Genomic DNA, 21,428 nt, shown 5'->3' with positions numbered 1-21,428 from the left:
GTCAAGTGAATTTCCCTAATTCCCACATAGAGGATGGTCCAGAGAAGGACGATGCCCTGGGAGTCATCGAAACCACATCCCCCCTCTTTTTACAGGTGAGAAACTGAGGCCCTGGGAGAAAAAATCTGGTGCCGTGGGAGGCAGAATTCGAAACCTGATCTCGCAGCTTCAGCTCCCGCGCTCCCCCCGACTGCCAACCCCATCACTCAGTCTGATTCTGAGGCGGAGCGCGTGTGGCCAGGGATGCGGGGCGGGGAAAGGTCTCCAGTGCCCCCCAGGCTTCGCAGCACCCACCTCGGGCTCCAAGGGTTCCCTCGGACCCGAGCCTCTTCCAGCTCCCCGCTACTCCCGCCCCGGCAGCCGCTCTCACCTGCGAATTCAGCCCCGACCAGTCCATCTCCTCCTCCACGCGGGCCCCTGACCGGGAAACTTCGAGCCGGTTCCCGGCCCGGCGTCGTCCCGGTCCAGCAGCAGCCTCCCAGAGCCGCCGCCGCCTCCCACTTCCTGCCCCTGTCAGTGCCGCTGCCTCTTCCTGCTCCCCGAGTCGCCCGCCAATCACGGTGCAGCCCGGCCAATCCGCTCCGAGGGGTGGGGCCTCACCCTCCCAGAGCCGCCCAGTAGTTGTAACCTGCTGTTTTAGGCTCCCCGAAACCCACGTGTTCCCCGGCCCCACCAGGTACCGTTTCACCTGGTCAGCTACATCCTTCTTGGATCGTAGATCTATGTGCTGCTTTGGTCTATTCTGACCCCTTTATTTTACAGTGGGAGAAACTGAGGCTTGCCTAGGATCACAGCACTGGGGACTGAACCCAAATCCTGTGCACCAGGTTGCCACCTCTATCATCTGTGCCCCAGGGAACATTTTAGGATCCTGACCGGAAGCTGGCTCATAGTATAAGCTTAATAAATGTTTATTGACTTACTAACTTGTCAATCAATTGACCAGCATTCACTAAGTGCCTTCAATAGGCCAGGATGAGAATGAATATCTATTCTTAAATGCATTTATGGGGAGGAGAGGGTGTCCCCCTATGACTTTAAGTCATTTAGAGAGCAAAGCCTATGGACTAGACCAAATCACTGTTAGCATTTAATAATAATAATAATAATAATAATAACAACAACAACTAATATTTCGATAGCGCTTTAAGATTTGAAAAATGCTTTACAGCTATGTTCTATTTTCTCCTCACATCAATCCAGGGAAGCAAGTGCTATTATTTATCCTCATTTTGCACCTGACAAAACTGGGGCAAATAATTGAAGTTACTTGCCCTGAATCACACAGCTGGTAAGTGTCAGGGAGGCAGCAAGGACCAAGTGGATAGAGAGTAGTCCTTAGAACCTTAAATCCGATTTCAAATCCTATCTGTGATATATACTGGCTGAATAATCCAGGGAAAATCACCAAACCTCTCTGTGGTCTAAGGAATTTCCTCACCTGGAAGTTCTCTATACCAGTGAAATCACAGATCTACTTCCTACCTCTATTCTATCCTAGCCACTTCCTTGTTGGGAAATTGAGGACAGGAACTATTGTTTCATTTTTCTCTGTGTTCCTAGCCTCAACCTCAATGAGTGGCATATCACAATAGGCATATCACAGAGGCTTATTTGAAGGAAAGTTCATGAAGGTCTTCCAGGAACTGATATGAAGAACTGGGGAGTTTCAGTCTTTGGAAATGTTTGTTGCTTTTTATAAATTAAAAAAAAAAAGCATCAGTGTGTTGCTTAGAGGAGAAAAGAATTCATAAACATATACACCTGTCAACTGTGAAAAACCTATCCTTTAAATATAGAGGAATTCTAGTCGAGTTAAAAAGATCATTTATTAAAAGGGGAAAGTATAGACATGCATGTCAGAGGATATCCAGAATGGAGAGCCAATAGACCAAAGAAGGTTAAGATAATTTATGTTTGGACTGGTTTGAGGAAGTATTGGGGGAAGAAATTAGGCAGTCTTCCAGGGACAGATGGAACAGAGAAGCAGAATGCTTCAAGATGTTTAGTAGCAAGGGCTGGCAAGAAGGCTGTTCCAAGCCGCTTAAACTATTTCAGGTAAAATTTGTGATAGTTCAGCAAGGTCAGCCAGCCAAACACTATAGAAGCATCTGGGAATAAGCCAGACTTTGGGAAAGATGTTCACTGAAAGCTCCTGTTTGGCACTTTACTGCAAACAGGATTATCCTGTGTCTACTACATCTGTATAGTATAGTATAAAAACTCATGGAAAACAGATATATTAGTTTCAGGACTATTTTAACATTTACCTCCTTTTGGTCAAGGTGACCACGAAGAGGTATGATATATTGAAAAACAATTTTATTAGTCATGTTGATGGTCCATGATGATCAAGCAATACTTTAAAAGAAATATGGGTCCCCAAATCAAAAACATGAGGACAAAAGAAAAGCCTCAAACTGATTGGCCAGAGAGGTGCCATATACTCAGCCCATTTCCAGTGTTTTGGGAAGGCAGTCACCTTGAGATGCTGCCTGTTTTTGGACCTACTTTAATGGTCCACTCTGGGCTGGGTGCCTCAGGTTTGTGGCCAGAAAGCTAGTTCATGGGCTCTTGGCTGCAGTTTCAATTTCAACTTGCCCTTGGGCAAGAGCCATCAGTGTATCAAGAGCTATCAGCATCCCAGAGGGAAGTTATGGCTGCTCCCTGGGAGTTAAGACACTCTCTAAAAGCATCAGACAGAGTTATTTTAGTCCTCAATAACTGTCTCTGGCCGGAAAGTAGTGTGGTTGTTTGAGATGTACAATTATGAAAAAATCCCTTTAATCAGTCTTAAGATCTCACTGCATTTCTGGTCAACATAAACTAGGTCCTTGGTTAGGGTCTCTGAACAACAGGTGCAGGTGGTCTAATTTCCTAGCTAGCCACACAGGGGTACATTTAAACAATTGCAACAAGGTTTTCTCCCAATTCCTACAACTAAACTTTTCTCCAAAGTCATTATTTGGTATATTTTGAATTATAATACATCTATAACCCATTGGAATTGCTTGTTAACTCTGGGAGGGGAGAGAGAAAAAGGAAGGGAGACAACATGAATCATATACCTTTGGAAAACTTATTTGTAAATTAGTTACTGGAATAAAATAAAGATAATTTTTTAAAGCCATTATTTGGACCAAACCCATAATTGAATAAAAACTAAGCTAACTCTAGAATTGAGTCACAAGATGGAGTCAAGGTAGTTCCTTCAGTTCCCACAATTAACTATTCCCTGGCCTAATCTCCTCAGTTCCTTCAATTTTCTCCCTTTTGATTTGGGGGAGTGCCCACTCCCCTCCATGGATTACTTGCCTATAAGCTAAATCTATGAGGCATGTATATGTATATATATATGAGTATATATGTATACACATATATAATAAGAGTCAGAACTACATGAGTCAAGTTACAGATCAAACTAATTAGAGGACTCACAATGGGCCAATTTTGAGAAAAGAGATTTACATGTCTCCAAGGTAACCAAGAAAACCTAAACATACATAAACAGTACAATGATGATCATCATCAATATTAACAAACATCAAGTCTTCTTGTATCCTAATAACCTACTCTCCAAATCCATTTAATCAGCACATTTTGAATGCCAGATGTCTCATGTAATATCTTCTCTTTGGCATTCTGGAATAGTCTTAATTCTCAGGACAGCTCTGAAAAGGGCTCTGTTCCTCTGGTTCCAAGTCACTTGTAGACTAGACTCCTAGGTAATTCAAATAAGATCCATCAGTAACAAGACTTAATACAATTTAGTATACCCTTCTAAGTTTGCTCTTTCCTGTAATGAAGCAACTCATGATTCCAGTCTTGTTAACCCATAATATTCTTGAAATTTCAGAGAACTTCAATGTTTAAATACTCCACATTAACCCTTTCATAAATTCTGTATCTTCCAATAACATGCTGACTCCATCATCACTTAACAAATTGTTAATATTGATTTAGTTAATAAATCCAAATACAAACTGAAAAATCAAAGGTCATATAACTGAAACATTTAAAATACCATAGAAGGTAGAATTCTTAAAAAAACAAAAAACTTTAAAATTCTTGAAAGCTTTTAAATTATGTAATTGTTGCTTTAAAAAATTTTACTTAGTTTTGCTAGTATTTAGAACTCCAAAATTTTCAATTAATTCAAAAATATTTTTCAACTCATTAGTTTTAATTCAATCCAAAATTCAAAATTCCCTTCCCCTAATCCTCATATAAAAAACAAAGGTTTTTGTAAGAAGATGTTTTCTAATTCAAAAATAAATTAAAAGTTATAAATTTTACTCCAATTATGGCAGGAGATCTCATATAGGAAGTCTAAATACACATATATCAAGTAATTAACTCCAAATTGTGTACAAAGGACATATCAAAAACATGTTGATAACATAGTAACATGTTGATGCCACAGGACATGTTCTACACTCAGGTATTAATTTTCACATCAAATAATAAACCTAAGTAATTTTCCATGAGAGTAACACAAGATAGTATCTAATAAAACTAACCGTACTAATATTATTTTTCCTCAAAAAAAAAAAAAACCGAAACTAAAGACTTCTCATTTGATCTGAATAGTAGAATAATAGCGTGGTTCCATAAATTACATCAATAACCATTTGTTTTGACATCATTTTGAAATATTTCAAGGCCCTCTTTTATCCACACATCCATATCCACATATATCCCCAAAAAGGCAAATAACAAAGCAACACACTCACATAATTGTATAAATTATGTTATTTCAATAACTAGTTTCATCATAAACATCATAGCTAAACTTGCTCTGGTTAAAGAGATTTGCTATGAGAGAAAAAGTTGAGACATAGTTACAAAATAACAAGGGAAAAACTCCCTTAACTCTGTTTGATTTCGGACATGAGTCATATCTGACAGATAATCATATAGTCATAAGGTATAAAAAGAAAGGAACAGGATTAACAAGATGGGAAACATTCCTGTTCAAAGGAAATCGCATTACCGAATTAAGAGGAACCTACCTTGGGCCATGCCAAGGTTATCCTCTTACCTTTCCAGGCAAAGACATCCACCTGTCACACATTCTTTTCTGTTGGCTTCATGACAATTCAGACATCCGTGTAATCAAAACTCACAGCAATAGTAAACTCTGGTCCCATAAGTTTTTACCTCAAATAGCAAAATTTCACTGATCACAACTTAAGACTTGAATATTATTAACTTTCTCATATTTCCCTAACCGTTAATTTTTATTTCTCCTTGATTTATGAATTAAAACTAACCACACTCTGATGTTACAGCTAATAACTGAGAGTTGATTCATATGAATGTATTGAAGTTACATCTTTAAACCATGTTTATGTAAACCATGAAGCCAACAGAAGAGAACGTAGCCAAATATTTTCAAATGAAAACTCACTATTATATTATCAAAGATTATGTCAGAAAAGATTGTCTGTTTCAAACAAAACATACCCCATTATATATTTAACAATTGTCAAATATCTGGTTTTTGTATTTTTTTTAACAGTTCAATTCGTAATCTAAGAGTATCCAGATACATTTTTAATAGCATTCCTGTTATGGTGGTTTCTCATAATATTTTACTATATAAAAAAATTTAGAAATACACTAATAACATGTATTTAAAAACATGAAACAAAACCATTACCTGTCACTTGAAATCAGTTCAACCAAAGTCAATTTAAAATTATCCCATAAAGAAATAATTTATCTTATTACTTTGACATTTTATACTATCACATCCAGGATCCACTCCAGAGTTGTCAAATACAGCGCAATCACATTCAACTAAAATAATAATGATAGTCAACATTTATAGAATGCTTGCCCTGTGCCAGTTTTAAACACTTCATAATTATTTTAGCATTTTGATCCCAATAATTGTCCTCTTTACAGATCAGAAAACAGAAAATCAGAGATAAGATAAATTTGCTTAAGATTACATAGCTAATAAATTTTCTGAAACTGGAATATAACTTATTTCCTTGCACTTTTCCAGCATTTTTTTCGAACATCTTTATTTGGGAACCTGATTAGATATGAAAGGGGTTAACTGGATGAGAAGAGATGGGGAGAGTCTCTGAACTGGAGGCTTCACAGAAGGGGAAATGGTCTTTTTTCTTTTCATGGTCAAGGAAAGGTTAAGTATGAGGTAAATTTATATCGCAAACCATGCATTTATTTTTTTTTTCTTCACACTGGGCTTGCTTCCAAACTATCCTTCATTACTCTAAAGACAGTGGGGCTAGCAGTCTTCAGGACTGAGGGCTTTTTACCTCTAACTTACAGAATTAATTCTTCCAAACCTCTTAATGATTAATCTCTGACCTCTTTATTTCCAAACGTCTGAAATCTACTATTCCTTTCTAAGACTCTCTGACTTTATTTCTATAATTCCAGCATCACCAAGGTTGGAATGACAGAAAAGGGTATCTAGCAGGTTTGTTTTTCTTTTCCACCTACTCTCCCACCAAAAACCTTAAAAAGGGCGTTAGCTTTGTTTACTGGGGCAACTACTTCAAGCATGAAACTACATTTATCTTTCCCAATATACTGAACTCTTTGACTGTAGGTTTTTAGCAATTTTTCTGACTAGCTACATTTTCCCTTTTAAAAATCCTTCAAGGTACAAAATCTACAAACATGAAACACAAAAGAAGACAAAGATTTCCCCTATATTTTACAGTTTACAAAGGGGCAAGATATAGGCCAAACAATAAGACAAGCACACATTTTACTAATTTTTTTCAATTTTCAATAAAGGGAAAATTGAGTGAGAATTGAAATAAATTATTGCTTCAATCTCTTGCAGATTTTTATCAATTGTCACACAATTCAATTAAAAGTATCTCACTCAGGATAGTTTATTTTCTTGCCAGCTTCATCAATACATTTCTTGAGCTAATTTATTTTATTCCAGTCAAAAAAACCACAGGTTAGCTAAGTATGACAGGAGTCATCTTTGACTAGTTTTTGCCAATTAGTTAAATATCTAAAGATTTCAGAATCATTTTGCAACAATATATGGCCAGCAGCTATCCCCTTAGGTAGGGTAGTCTATAGATATTTGATTACCCATGGAAATTAAAGAAGAAAGAAATAATAATAAAAATAATGAATAAATAAAAAAACAAGGAATTTAAATTGAGGGAGGAAATCCCCTACTGTAAATAATACAAGATAACCAGATGGAACAAAAGCATGCTCTTGGAGCCTACACTCATTCTCTATGCAGCATTTCTAGCTTGGCTAGTGATTGGTCTTTGCTTCAAGCACCAGACTTAAGATCTTTGAGAGCTCTTTAAAAATTAGACAAGGGGAATTTTCTTCTACTTTGCCCTCTGGACTTAGACAGGGAATTCTTTCCAATGCTAGCATTTATACCAAAAAAAGGAGAAAATATATTTTTTAATCTTAAAAAAGTTCCCCATCACCTATAGGACTTCAGACTTTCCTTCTTAATAAATAATCTCAATCATAAAGAAAAATGTAATTCATTATTTGAGCAGAGGAGTAGAATTCACCAACCAGAACACAAGAGATGAGTTTGGCAAATGCCTCATACTGGAGCCTAGCTTGGAGTAAGGTCGGTGGTCTACTCACTGCATGTCAAATTCTGCTGACTATACCAAATGTCAACCATGAAAAACTTCTCTCTCAAATATAGAGGAAATCCGATTGAGTTAAAGATTATTTATTTAAAAGGAAAAGTATAGACACACATGTCAGAGGCTATCCAGAATGGAGATCCCATAGCCCAAGAGGGGTTGAGATAATCTATACTTTTTTTTTTTTTAATTTTTAACCCTTGTACTTCGGTGTATTGTCTCATAGGTGGAAGATTGGTAAGGGTGGGCAATGGGGGTCAAGTGACTTGCCCAGGGTCACACAGCTGGGAAGTGGCTGAGGCCGGGTTTGAACCTAGGACCTCCTGTCTCTAGGCCTGACTCTCACTCCACTGAGCTACCCAGCTGCCCCTATAATCTATACTTTTAAACCACAAGGAATGGTTTGGGCAGAAGTCGAGGGTAGAGAATGGACAGTCTCTTCCAGGGACAGGTAGAACACAGAAGCTAGATGATTCATATAGTTCTGTAGCAAGGGCTAACAAGAAGGTTGCTTTAAGCCACCTTAGACTGCTTCATGTAGAGTTTATGATGGAGAGCTCAGCAAGGTCAGCTAGCAAACTCTGTGGAGGCATCTGGGAGTGACCAAGATTTTAAGAAAGATGTCTAGGTAGTAAACAAGACTTCTGGTTCACTGCCAGATCCTGATTGGCTCTTCACTGCAAACAGGCGTAATCTGTGTCCAGTGCATCTGTATAGTAAGGAAGCTAATGGAAAAAAGACATATTAGTTTCAGGAGAATTTTGACACACTTAATCTGTGAGTTACATGGTTTCTTTAATGCTTTCATGGAGAAAAACAACAGTATTTCAGTTTCAAGGATGACACTAAGAAGAATGTTGAACAATGGGAATTGAAAATGTATCACATAGTATCGTTCCCTGCCAATGACTCAGATACCAGAGTCTCTCTGTGTGCTTTTTGAAAGAAATTTCATTCACACTTGACTAATGCCTTCTGTGGGAGGAGGACGTTATTAAACTTGCCATAGCTACACCCTCAATAATAAGAAATGTTCGTTGAATTGAATCAACTTGAATTGATTCTGTTCTTCCTTTTGGAGGAAACCTGAAAATTGAGTGTTTCCTGAACTGAAATTACTGGAAAATCCAGGCTTTGATGAATTACCTTCACAGGATGTGTGATTTCAAAATACTTAGTTCCTGTTGAACTTTGAACATTCATCCCCTGGGTTACACACTAGGATACCAGAAATACTAGGACCTGTCAGCACAATAATAATGCAAATAACTCATTCTTATAGCACAGGAAGGTTTACAATGTGGTTTCCTCCTAACAACCCCATAAGGTTCAAGAATCCTTATAGCCATTTTTCTGATGACTTTCTTGATTTATATTTTGATAATCCTGATTTACATTTACATTTACTGATTTACACTTTGAGAGGTTACAGTTGGAATGATATAACTAATATGATTCTGAATTAGAATTTGGGCTGAAGGATTCTTTTTTTTTTAACCCTTAACTTCTGTGTATTGTCTTATAGGTGGAAGAGTGGTAAGAGTGGGCAATGGGGGTCAAGTGACTTGCGCAGGGTCACACAGCTGGGAAGTGTCTGAAATCAGATTTGAACCTAGGACCTCCCGTCTCTAGGCCTGACTCTCAGTCCACTGAGCTACCCAGCTGCCCCCTGCAGGATTCTTAACTCAAATCTTCTTTCAAAACACACTTCCAGTCTCAAAAATTGATCAGTATTGTCAAACTGAAATAGAAATGGGGGTCACTAATCTGTATACAAGGATGCTTGGGGGCTAACCTTTATATTTTAGGAATGAGGACTCTGAGACCCAAAGGGGTTAAGTGATATATATTATCTAAAAAAGAATTCAAGCAAAGAGGTATCTCTTCTAACTGGACAATCATGAGAAATTTAGGGACAGCAGGAGCTCAATCATAGAGCTCAACCTTGAAGGGAGAGATTTCAACAAGCAGGTAGTAACTTCCCTACTTTACATAGGTAAGAAATAATAGATAGATAGTAGAATCAAGTTGCAAATACAGGTCCTCCAACTCCAAATCCAGTGTTCTTCCATTAAACCTTCCATTAAATGAAAGATTTTATTCATTTGCCTATATTCATGTATATGGTAGTAGTTGATAGGAGTTAAAAGAATAATTGATCATGGAAGTATTCTGGAAAGAGCCCTGGTTTCATCTGGGCCCAATGACTGCCTTTTCTACTAATGCAATCATTACCTTCCCTACTAAAACCAGCCCCTTTCTCTTACCTTTCCTATTTCTCTTGATAACATCATAATTTTTTATTCATCCAATCTCTAAATCTGTGTCATTTTTTACTTTTCCCTCCACTTCATTTGCTACATAGTTTCCTGTAAATTTCACACATCCCCTCCCCTTTGCAATATCTCTAGAATCTAACTTCCCACTTTTATTCAGGTGCAGATCAGCTATACCTTTTGTAGGCTATTCATTTTATCCTTGGCATAGCTGCCAAAATAATCTTCCTACTACCCAGGTCTGATTGAGTCACTCAAAAAACATTAGTAGTTCACCAGTGCTTGGGCAATAAAATATAGGTTCTTAATTCTGGGATTCTGGGCCCATGACAAGAAAGAAAAAATATTATCTTCCCAGACTTATTTTTATCACACAATCCCCTCCCCCCTTGCACATTATATTCTACATGAACTAGATCACATTCTGTCTTAGGATAGTAAGACCATAACTCTAGAGCTAGAAAAGATTTCAGAGGTTATTTAACTCAGCCTTTTCTTTTTATAGGAAAGGAAACTGAGGTTAAGTGATTTATCTACAGTCACCCAGCTAAAAAACATTAGAAGTGTGGAATTTGAAATCAGGTTCTCTGTACCACATGTATGTCTTCTTCCTTCCTTCCTTTCCTTCCTTCTTTCTTTTTCTCCCTACCTTCCTTTCTTCCTTTCCTCCCTCCTTCCATTCTTTCTTTTTTCTTTCTTTCTTTCTCTTTCTTTCCTTCCTTCTTTCTTTCTTTCCCCTTCTTCCTCCTCCTCCTTCTTCTTCCTCCTTTTCTTCCTCTTCCTCCTCCTCTAGTTCTTCTCCTCCATCCTCATCTTCTTTGTTTTCTTCAACTTCTTCACTTTATTTCAGTTTCCATTAACAAGTTCTAGTATTCGACTTTAAAAACAAGAATATAAGAAAAAAATCAGAAAAATGACCAGAAAAGATGAAAAACTAAGAAATTATAAATAAGCACATTTGTGTCTGTAAATTCTTGAGTACATATCAACTTTTAAATAGTTGGCTCCACAGCCTCCTAGACTTTGTGATCCCTTTTGACATTTTCCCCCATGCATAAAATGTAACTGTTCCCGCTATTGTTGTCATTAACAATATAGTTGCAGTCAGTATGTGTGTGTGTATATATATAATTTTTTAATCAAGCATTTAGATGGTGGTTTGAGGCTTGCAAAATGCTTTATAAATATTATTTTATTTTATTCTCATAATACCTTTGAGAGGTAAGGACTATCATTATTACTATTTAACCAATGAGGAAACTGAGGCAGACAGAAGTTAAGCTGAGAGTCTACTTTCCTGATTCTCAGACCATAATCTTTTCATGAAAGCTCACTGATTTATGGAGGAAGGACAAGCTTTTTTTGAGCATGACCAGTACTAGAACAGGGGTTTAGCACATTGCACTCAAGGAGAAAGGTTCAAATTTAGGCTCTGTTACTTCCTTGCAGTGGGACTCTGGGCAAGTCACCCAACCTCCTCTCAAAGAGCCAGTTTTCTCTTTAAACTGAAGATAATAACAGCCACCTACACTATAGGACAATTGTAAGTATCAAATGAGACTACATAAAAAGCTTTGTAAACCCCAAAGTTCTATATAAATGTTAGTAGTAGTAGCAGTAGTTATGTGACATTAGGCAAGCCACTAAACCCCTCCACTCCTCAATTCCCACATCTCTAAAATAAGGAGATTGTCTCAGTAAATTCTAAGGTGCAGGAATATTTTGATCATGGAGAAAACAGAGTTGGCAGCCATCACCAACCTACTATGACAACCGCTTTGGTCAATGACTCAAGTGAAATGTCATGGCAGATGTATCATTTCACAACAACCCATCATGGCTTCGTTTTTTAAAAATCATATTTTCTCCTTTTTAGCCATAGTTCTGTCGTGCATGTTAAAATAATTCTTCTAATGAAGAAGACAACATTCTCCTGACTCTTGCCTTCCCTGGAGTGCAAGGTCCAGATCGGCTCTGTTGTCAGCTGCTACCTTTCTAGCTATGACACCATCCATGTGCACAATATGGAAATATATGGTTGGAAATATACACTGTGATTGAGTGACAATGACCTCTTAAAAAGACATTCCAGTTGCAGCCGGGGCATTTTCATTATCTGTTTCCCATGCCTACAATATTCTACCTCCTAGCTTTCATGGCTTCCTTCAAATTCCAGCTAGAATCCCACCTTCAATAAGATCTTTTCCTGATCCCTCTTAAAACAAACAAACAAACAAAACAAAACAAAACAACCCTTACCTTCCATCTTAGAATCAATACTGTGTATTGGTTCCGAGGCAGAAAAGTGGTATGGGCTAGGCAATGGGGGTTAAGTGACTTGCCCAGGGTCACACAGCGAGGAAGTACCTGAGGCCAAATTTGAACCCAGGTCTTCCCATCTCTGGGCCTGGCTCTCAATCCACTAAGTCACCTGGCTGTCCACCCTGATCCCTCTTAATGCTGATGCTTTCCTTATAATAATTCCTCTAGTTTCTCCCTGTATGTATCATGTTTATACATGGTTGTTTCTATGTTGCCACCCCTCATTAAATGACTCTGAATTCCTTGAAAAGATTGTCTTTTGCCTTTTTTTTGTCTCTAGGGCTCAGTATAGTATTAGACACATAATTGGGGCTTTAAAACACACATTGACTGACTAATAGCTCATGTCTGTCTTTTGCACACAGAGAAGAGCTCTATATACAGCGAAGGCTTTCCATAATCTATCCTTCCCCGAGTACACATTAAACAATTTTATTTCGTACTTTTCCCCAATAAGACAACTTTGTGCTTCAGACATTCTGATCTTCTCACCATCCTCACTATTATCTGGCTATCTTCCTCCCTTTGTGGGACTGAGAACTATGAAGGGGAAAAAAAAATTGAGAAGGTACCTCATTGAGAAGCTACATTGGAAGAAGATGTACTTTTAAACTATGGAAGATTTTTCAGGTAGAATTATCTGCTTTCAAGGCTAAAGTTGGGCTTTGGATAGTAAGGGGGTAGGAAATTACAGTCCTCAGAAGGTAGGAGAGAATCAGGAGACTATAAAAGCAAGATTTGCAGAGAGAGAAAAAAAATGGTGTTTTGGAGTCAGAGGACTTGGGGTCAAATCCTAATTCCGATTGCTTACTATGTGACATTTTACTTCACTCAACTCTGCCTTGATCTGTTTCTTCATCAGTAAAATGTCCTCTGATATCCCTTCCAATACTAGATCTATAAAAGAAAAGAAGAGGACCCCAAGAACAAACTTGAATTTCTTTGAAATCTTTCCTAGGGCTAATTGGGATTCCAACAGGCATAGCACAACTGTCATTTAACTCTTATAATGTTTCCACCCCCATCCTCCCTTGCTCTGCCTCAACCTGAATCTTGGCCCTGACCTGCCTGGAGTAGTGAGATAAATAGGAGGATGGGAGTGGTGAGCCAACTGCAGTAAAGTGCCTTTGTGAAGTGGCTTTGCAGGAGTGGACTAAGGACTAAGTAACTTCATGGGGCAAACAAAAAGTGTTCATAGGGTTACTTTCATTGTGCCAAAGTTTAGCTGGTGCCTCCACGGGTCTGGTCCATTTCTTTCCTTTGCACCTCTGTATCTAGCATTCCTAGCCTTGCCAGACTTGCGTAGAGCTGGTATGCAATAATGGAAAAGTCTGAGGGCCATGGTTGGGCCGTTTAGTATGTGATCCTGAGGAAGCCAGTTCACTTTAATGAACTTCAGTTTTCTTATTCCTCATCTGCAAAATGGGGGTAATAAGAACTTGTACTACCTACCTCACAGGGTTGTTGGGAAGAAAGAGCTATGTAAATCATAAAGACTATATTAATATGACAGATTATCATATGATATCTATAATTTGTCACAAGTCAAAGCCCCTGAGTTGTGCCAGAAGAGGGAAGCATAGGTTTAGGGGTAGAAGAATCCTCAGGGGCAATCCAGTTCAAACCTCTGTCTCTCCTACATACATAAACACAGATCCATACACTTCAAAAATGAGGAAACTGAGGCCAAGGGAGATTGCGATTTGCTTCAAATCACATGGGCAATAAGTATCCCATTGTGGGATTTGAATACAGATCATCCAACTCAGAAAGAGCAGCAAAGTATAGTGTATATAGAGCTAACCTAAAAATCAGGAAGATGTCTGCTCATGTGCCATCTCTGACACCAGCTGGCTGTAGAATTATGGACAAATCATTTAATTCCTCTGTGCTCTAGACAATCATCTAAGACTGATTATAAATTGTTAAGAATGTGCCAACTGGCTCTTTTAAAGGAAGTTTCCTCATCTAGGAGTTTACCAGTTATACCACAGGTCCAATCCCTATCCTATCTAACTCCAGAATATGGACTCTTTCCTCTATATCAGGGATGACAAATCTTTTAAAAGATGGATTGCTGGGCCCTGCCCCCATCCCATCACCCCAGACCATGTGCTGTGCCCCTCCCCACCACCACATGCTGGGAACACTCCACCCCCTCCTTACCCTACACAGGGGAGGGAGGAAGTGCTCCCATTGAGCTGTCCGATGGAGGGGCAGGTGAAATGAAGAATGTTCTCAATAAATGTAGAGAGGGGGAAAAGATTGGTCCTAGTGCTGAGCTCCCCCTCTAACTGCCACCTGTGAGCTGCCAAACTTATCCCCTGTGCACTCCCATTAGGCTACTAGGGAGAGGGGTGGGTGATGTGACACAATGTCATCAGGCATGGTGGAGAAGGGAAAGGGAGCAGTTCTGTCAAAGTCCCTTTGCCTTTCTAATAATGAATTCTGGGGCTGAGGGGTGAGGAGGGAGGGTGGCTGAGTGTCCACAGAGTGCTCTGAATGCCATCATTGGCACTTGTGCCATAGGTTCACCATCACTGCTCTATATCATGGAAAGGCAGAGGCCATTTAGAAAAATACCAAATGCAAGGTTGAATCTAAAATGGTTTCCTTAAAGGACAAATATGATGAAATAGTTTTGTTTTGTTTCTCTTAGTTGCAAGCATATGCCTGAGAACCCAAAGCATAACTGTATTTAGTATTTATTAGACAAGAAAATATTCTAATACTCTCAATGATTAATAATAATGATGATGAATAATAGGAGCTACCATTTATATAGCATTTTAAGATTTGCAAAGGTGGCAAAATGGATAGAATGCCAGGCCAGGACTCAGGAAGACGAGTTCAAATTTGGCCACAGATACTAACTAGATCATATGACCTTGGGAAAATCACTTAACCCCATTTGCCTCAATTTTCTCATCTGCAAAATGAGTTGGGAAAGGAAATGGCAAACTACTCCAATATCTTTTCCAAGAAAACTCACAAATTAATAGGTGTGAGTTAGTACCTCAGAGTTGTTTTAATTTGCATTTCTCTAATGAATAGCAATTTAGAACATTTCATGTGACTATTGTTAGTTTTGATATCTCTTTCTGAAATCTACCTATTCATAACCTTTGACCATGTATCAAAAGGGGAATGATTTCTATTCTTATAAATTTTACTCAGTTCTCAATATGTTTGAGAAATGAGGCTTTTATCAAAAAGAGCTAATGTAAAATTTTATTTCTGTTTTTTGCTTTCCTTCTAGTCTTAAGTGCATTGGCTTTGTGTCGAAATCTATTTATCATCTCCAGATAATCTTACAATGATGGTTTAGTTGATAAGAAAGTAACAGGACATGGGAGACAATCTTAACTGTTAACTCATAGCTGCTTCTTTGAAGTGACATTGAGTAACAAGTTTATTATATATGAAATCAAAGTCCCCTTTCACCCCAAAAGTACAGAGAGAGTTTTACAGCTTTGCAGACATTGCAATTAGTTTAGACAACAGACAGAAACCTCAGAAACTTCAAAGTGAAGATAAGAACCAGGCTGGACTTTCAGCTACCTGATTATCAGCAAGCTAAGTCTGAGAATACTTTTCTCAGGGGAGAAATGCCCCTGCTAAACTAAGGTTTCAACCTTGGCTTGCCAAGCAGCTGCATTCCTAACCAAAGGGGAAGAATGTTAACCTCTTGACTGTTGATTTGCTAAGAGTTTAAAGCTTTCCAGTAAAACTATATTGCTTTCTAATAAGAAAAAGTGTGGATCATAAAAGGGGTCAAAAGAGGAGTCTCAGATTTTTATCTGTTTGAGATTCTGTTTCTCTTATAGGCCTCCCACAGCTTTGTTTGTACAAATCTTTTTAATTTAATCAAAATTATCCAGTTTACAACCTGTAATGCTTTCTATCTGTTGTTTAATCACAAATTCTTCCTTTTTTCCATAGATCTGACTATTAAACTTTTCTGTGCTCCCCTAATTTGCTTATGGTATCACCATTTATGTCTAAATCATATATCCCTTTTGACTCTATTTTGGTTTATGTTGTGAGATATTGGTTTCTACCTAATTTCTGCCAAACTGCTTCCCAGTTTCCCCAGCAATTTTTGACAAGAAGGTTTCTAGCTTAACCCTATCATACATAGAACATGTTTGCTAGTGGCTTTAGATAGCTATTATTTATCATTTTAAGGAAAGCTCCATTTATTAACTATTTCTGTTTAGTGTTTTCTGAATCTACTGATATGAGCATATGATTTTTGTTGGTTTTGTTATTGATGCAGTCATTTATGATGATAGTTTCCCCAATATTGAATGAGTTTTGCATTCCTGAAATCCCACTTAGTCATAGTGTATGATATTTGCAATATGTTACTGTTATTTTCTTGCTAGCATTTCACTTAAAAATTTGCATCAGTATTCATTAGGGAAATTGATCTATAGTTTTCTTTCTCTGTCCTTGCTTTTCCTGATTTAGGTATCCACATCATATTTGTGTCACAAAAGGAATTTTGTAAGACTCTCTCTTTACCTATTTTTCCAAATAGTTTATATAGTCTTTGAATTAATTGTTCCTTTAATATTTAGTAGAATTCACTTGTGAATTATTCCAGTCTTGGTGATTTTTTTCTTAGGGAGCTCATTGATAGCTTATTCAAATTCTTTTTCTAAGGCATGGTAATTTAAATGTTTTATTTCCTCTTCTGCTAATCTGAGCAATTTATATTTTTGCAAATATTCATTCATTTCACTTAGATTGTCAGATTTACTGGCATATAATTGGGCAAAATAATTCCTAATAATTGACTTAACTTTCTTTTCATTAGTAGTGTTTACACTTTCTTTTGATACTGGTGATTTGGTTTTCTTCTTTCTTTTTAAAATCAAATTGAACAATAATTTATCTATTTTATTGTTTTTTTCCCATAAAAATCCAGCTCTAAATTTTATTTATTAGTTCAATGTTGTTGTTTTTTTTACTTTCAATGTTATTAATCTCACCTTTGAATTTTTGGATTTCCAATTTGGGGTTTAATTGTGAATTTTTAATTTGTTCTTTTTCTAATTCTTTAGTTGTATGCCCAATTCATGATCTGCTCTTTATCTCTATTATTGATGTGGGCATTAAGAGATATAAATTTTTCCATAAGTAATGATTTGACCTGTACTTAATAAATTTAGTATGTTGTCATTCTCTTTTATGAATTATTTATTGTTTCTATGATTTGTTATTTGATTCACTCATTCTTTAGAATGAGATCATTTCATTTTCAATTAATTTTAAATTTATGTTTATATAGTTCTTTATTTAATATAATATTATTGCATTGTGATTTGAAACATATACTCAATATTTCTGCTTTTGTGCATTTGATTGTGAGGTTTTTATGCTCTAATAAATAGTCAGTTTTTGTAAACTAATTTTACTTTTCCTTTAAGAATGGCTATGCCATTTGGTGCATATATGTTTAGTATCGATAATACTTCGTCGCATTTGTATTTCATTGTATTTGACTTTCATCAAAATGTAGTTTTTTTATTTGTCTAAGATCATGATTACTACCTCTGCTTTATTTTTTAAACCTCACCTAAAGCATAATAGATTCTGCTCTCCCTTCTTACCTTTACTTTGTGTGTCTCTGCTTCAGGTGTACTTCTTGTAAACAACATGTTGTTGGACTCTTAATTGTTAATTCACTCTGCTATTCACTTTAGTTTTATGGGTTAGTTCTACACATTCACAGTTATGATTGCCATCTGTGTATTACCCTCCATCCTATTTCCCTCCATTTATTCTTTTCTCTCTTTCCTTGTACTCTGTCCCTCTTAAAAAGTGTTTTGCTTCTTATCACCACCTCTCCCATTCATCCTTTCTTCTATCAGTTCCTCCCACCTTTTTTATTCCCCTCCCCTCTGACTCTATGTTAGATAAGAAAGATTTATATACCCAGACAAGCATATATATTACCCCTCTTAGAGCCAATTCTGATGAAAGTAAGGATCAAGCATTGCCTTTCACCTCCCTACCATCTTCCCTTCCACTGTAAAAGCTCTTTCTTTTTACATCTCTTTTATGTGAGATAATTTACTTCCTCCCCCCTTCTCCCAGTGAGTCCCTCTTTCTCACCCTTTAATTTTATTTATTTGGTATCATCTTATTCATAGTAAACTTACATCTGTGCCCACTGTCCATGTATACCTCTTCTATCTGCTCTAATAATGATAAAGTTCTTAGGAGTTATAAGTATCACCTTCTCAAGTTGTTGTTTGTCCTTTATTTTCAGAGGTGAATGGCATCACAGGGTGATGTCTTGACTTGCTTATGAATAGGATTTAATTGAGGCAGAGTTGCACAAAGCCATCAGCCTTGCTTTCCCCTTCAGTCATCCAAGACCAGTGGCAAGTCAAGTTAAGACAACTTTAACAGCCCAGGATGTAGTGCGTGACCTTGGCATCTTCAATGTCCAACCCAGCTCTGAGTACTCTAAAGCATTTGCTTCAGTTGCCTTCAAAGCAATTGGAACAAATTTTTCTCATACACCTATTCCACTGGGGAAAGTCTTCACAGGCTTGAGATAGACATTTACTTAACTCACCATTAGGTTTCAGACTTGTCAGTTACCCTCAACCTAATTAAAGCCCATCTGCCCAGATGGTTTTGCCAGGGTTTGGCTGCATGCTACAACTTCTTAGAACTACAAGTGAGAATTTGGTGAAAGGTGGACATCAAAGTTGGATAAGTAGTCCTGAAAAAGGGCTTGACAAGCTCTCATATAAGAGGTCCTTCCTGAACATCCTATATATCCCATATTCTCAAATAGGGATGTAAAACTTTAATTTTATTAAATCTCTTATAATTTCTATTTCCTACTTAACTTTTTATGCTTCTCTTGAGTCTTAAATTTGAAAGTCCAATTATCTCTTTGGGCCTGTTCTTTACATCATGAATGCTTGAAAATTCTCTATTTCATTAAATATTCTTTTTTTCCCTTTGAAGGTTTCTACTCAGTTTTTCTGGGTAAATTATTCTTGGTTATAATCCTATCTTCTTTGCCCTCTAGAATATCATACTCCAAGCCCTCCAGTCCTTTCCTGCAAATTTTGTGTTATCCTGACTATGGCTTCGTGATATCTAAAGTTTCCTTCTGGCTTCTGTGAGGGGGTGAAGAGAGGAAAGTAGGAAGGTGGAATGGATGAGAGAAAGGAGAGAGGAAGGTAGAGAAAGGGAAAGGAAGGTAGCAGTCCCCAGCCCTGGCAGGGCGAAATTGACCAAAGCCCTTCTGGGCTCAAATAAAAGATCAGAGAGCAACTTTAGGGTTTAGAATGGCTAAGTTTTATTTAAATTAGAAAGGTGAAGATTTAGGGAAAACTAGGAGGTAGATAGAAAAGGGAAAAGGTGCCAAGAGAGAGAGCTCAGAATCTGAGAGCCTCTGGGCTGGAGAGCAGACCTTCCAGGGTAGAGAGAGAGAAATGGTGCCAAACTCTCTCTTTTATACTTTTTTTGACACCTCCCACAAAAGAAGTGGGAGTTGTCAGGGGAAGTTGTAGCAGGGATCCCTGGGAGACATAGTCTTCCAGGGCTTAGAGTAATTCCAAAGGACACACTTCTTACAATATTTTCTCCTTATCTTGCGAATTCTGGAATTTGGCTATCTTATTCCTGGAAGTTTTTATTTTCTACTTTACCCTCTAGTTCTAGGCTATCGGGCTAGTTTTCCTTGATAACAAGATATCTTGGGTCTTTCTTTGATCATGGCTTTCATCATAGACCATCAGTTCTTAAATTATTTCTCTTCAATCTGTTTTTCCAGGTCAGTTATTTTCTAATGTGATATTTCACATTTTCTTCTAGTTTTTCATTTACATTTTATTTTATTATTTCTTGGTATTTCACAGAGTCATTGCTTCCCCTTACTAATTCTAATTTTTAGTAATTTATTTTTTTCAGTGAACTTTTTACCTTCATTTCCATTTGACCAATTCTGATTTTTAAGATATTCTTTTTTTCTGCATATTTTTGTGTCTCCTTTACCAAGTTGTGTACTGTCTTTTCTTATATCATTGTCATTTATTTTCCCAATTTTTTTCCATACTTTTCTTATTTGTTTTTTTAATCCTTTTGAGCTCCTGAGGAGTTCTTTTTGGGCCTGTCACTAATTCACATTTTCTTTGAGACCTTTACAAATAGCTATCTGACATTGTTACCTTCTGAATCTGTGTCTCAATCTTCCTAATACTCATAGTGATTTTTATGGTCAGGTTCTTTTTGGTGTTGTTGCTATTTGTTCATTTTTTTTTCCATTTTTTCCAGTCTATTTCTTGACTTTTAACTTTATGTTAGAGTTGGATGATACTCCCAGAGTGGAGGAAGCCATTGCACCAAGCTTTAAATTTTTTCATGCTGTTATTTTCAGAGCTACTTCTGGGGTCTGTATGTTTTGGGTGCTTCCAAGGTGGTATGATCTAAGGAGAGGTGTGGTCACTGCTCTTCTGGCCTGTGTTCTGGACTATGAGAGACAACAGGCACTCTCTTCTACCTTGGAACTGTGACTAGGGACCCTAATCCTCAGTGGCTGCATGTTCTAATGTGCTACTGATTCTCTTTACACTTGTACTTCTACCAGGAAACATGTGTGAGCAATTCAACAAAGTCCTGAACCCAATGCCTGCAAATTGTCCGAACCCTCTTATTGTCTGGAGACTGAGAGCTCTAAAAACCTCCAGCTGCCCCTCAAGGCTCACTCTGATTCCTCAAAAACGGACCTTTCCTATCTATCTATCTATCTATCTATCTATCTATCTATCTATCTATCTATCTATCTATCTTTCTTCTTCTTCTTCTTCTTCTTCTTTTTCTTCTTCTTCTTCTTCTTCTTCTTCTTCTTCTTCTTCTTCTTCTTCTTCTTCTTCTTCTCCTTGTCCTCCTCCTCCTCCTCTTCCTCTTTCTTCTTCTTCTTCTTCTACAAGGTACTTGACCTCACTTTAATTTTTTTTATGGCATGATGTTTTACATTCAGACCATTTATAACATACACTTGAGCTTATTACATAATAAGTAAGATGTTATTTTAAACTTAATTACTGCAAGACTGCCTTCTAGTTTTTTAAGTAGTTCTTCTTTTAAATTAAGTTTATTTATTTATTTGAGAATATTTTTCCATGGTTACATGATTCATGGTTTTTCCCTCCCCTCCTTCTACTCCCCCTCCCAT

General features: G+C 37.3%; 1 protein-coding gene across 1 annotated transcript in view; it reads right to left on the bottom strand.

Annotated features, from left to right (window-relative positions):
* The window catches only part of ZDHHC13 (zinc finger DHHC-type palmitoyltransferase 13), a 108,004-nt gene that overhangs the window by 59,826 nt on the left and 26,750 nt on the right, over positions 1–21,428 (bottom strand). Inside the window, exon 2 of the mRNA XM_044681834.1 lies at positions 295–749. Coding sequence (XP_044537769.1) covers positions 295–749 — 455 coding nt within the window. The remainder of the gene's footprint in view (positions 1–294; positions 750–21,428) is intronic.

The sequence above is a fragment of the Gracilinanus agilis genome, chromosome 6 (assembly GCF_016433145.1).
Source record: "Gracilinanus agilis isolate LMUSP501 chromosome 6, AgileGrace, whole genome shotgun sequence".
Classification (NCBI taxonomy): domain Eukaryota; kingdom Metazoa; phylum Chordata; class Mammalia; order Didelphimorphia; family Didelphidae; genus Gracilinanus; species Gracilinanus agilis.
Note: the sequence above shows the minus strand (reverse complement) of the source record. Positions and strands in the feature narration are given on the sequence as shown.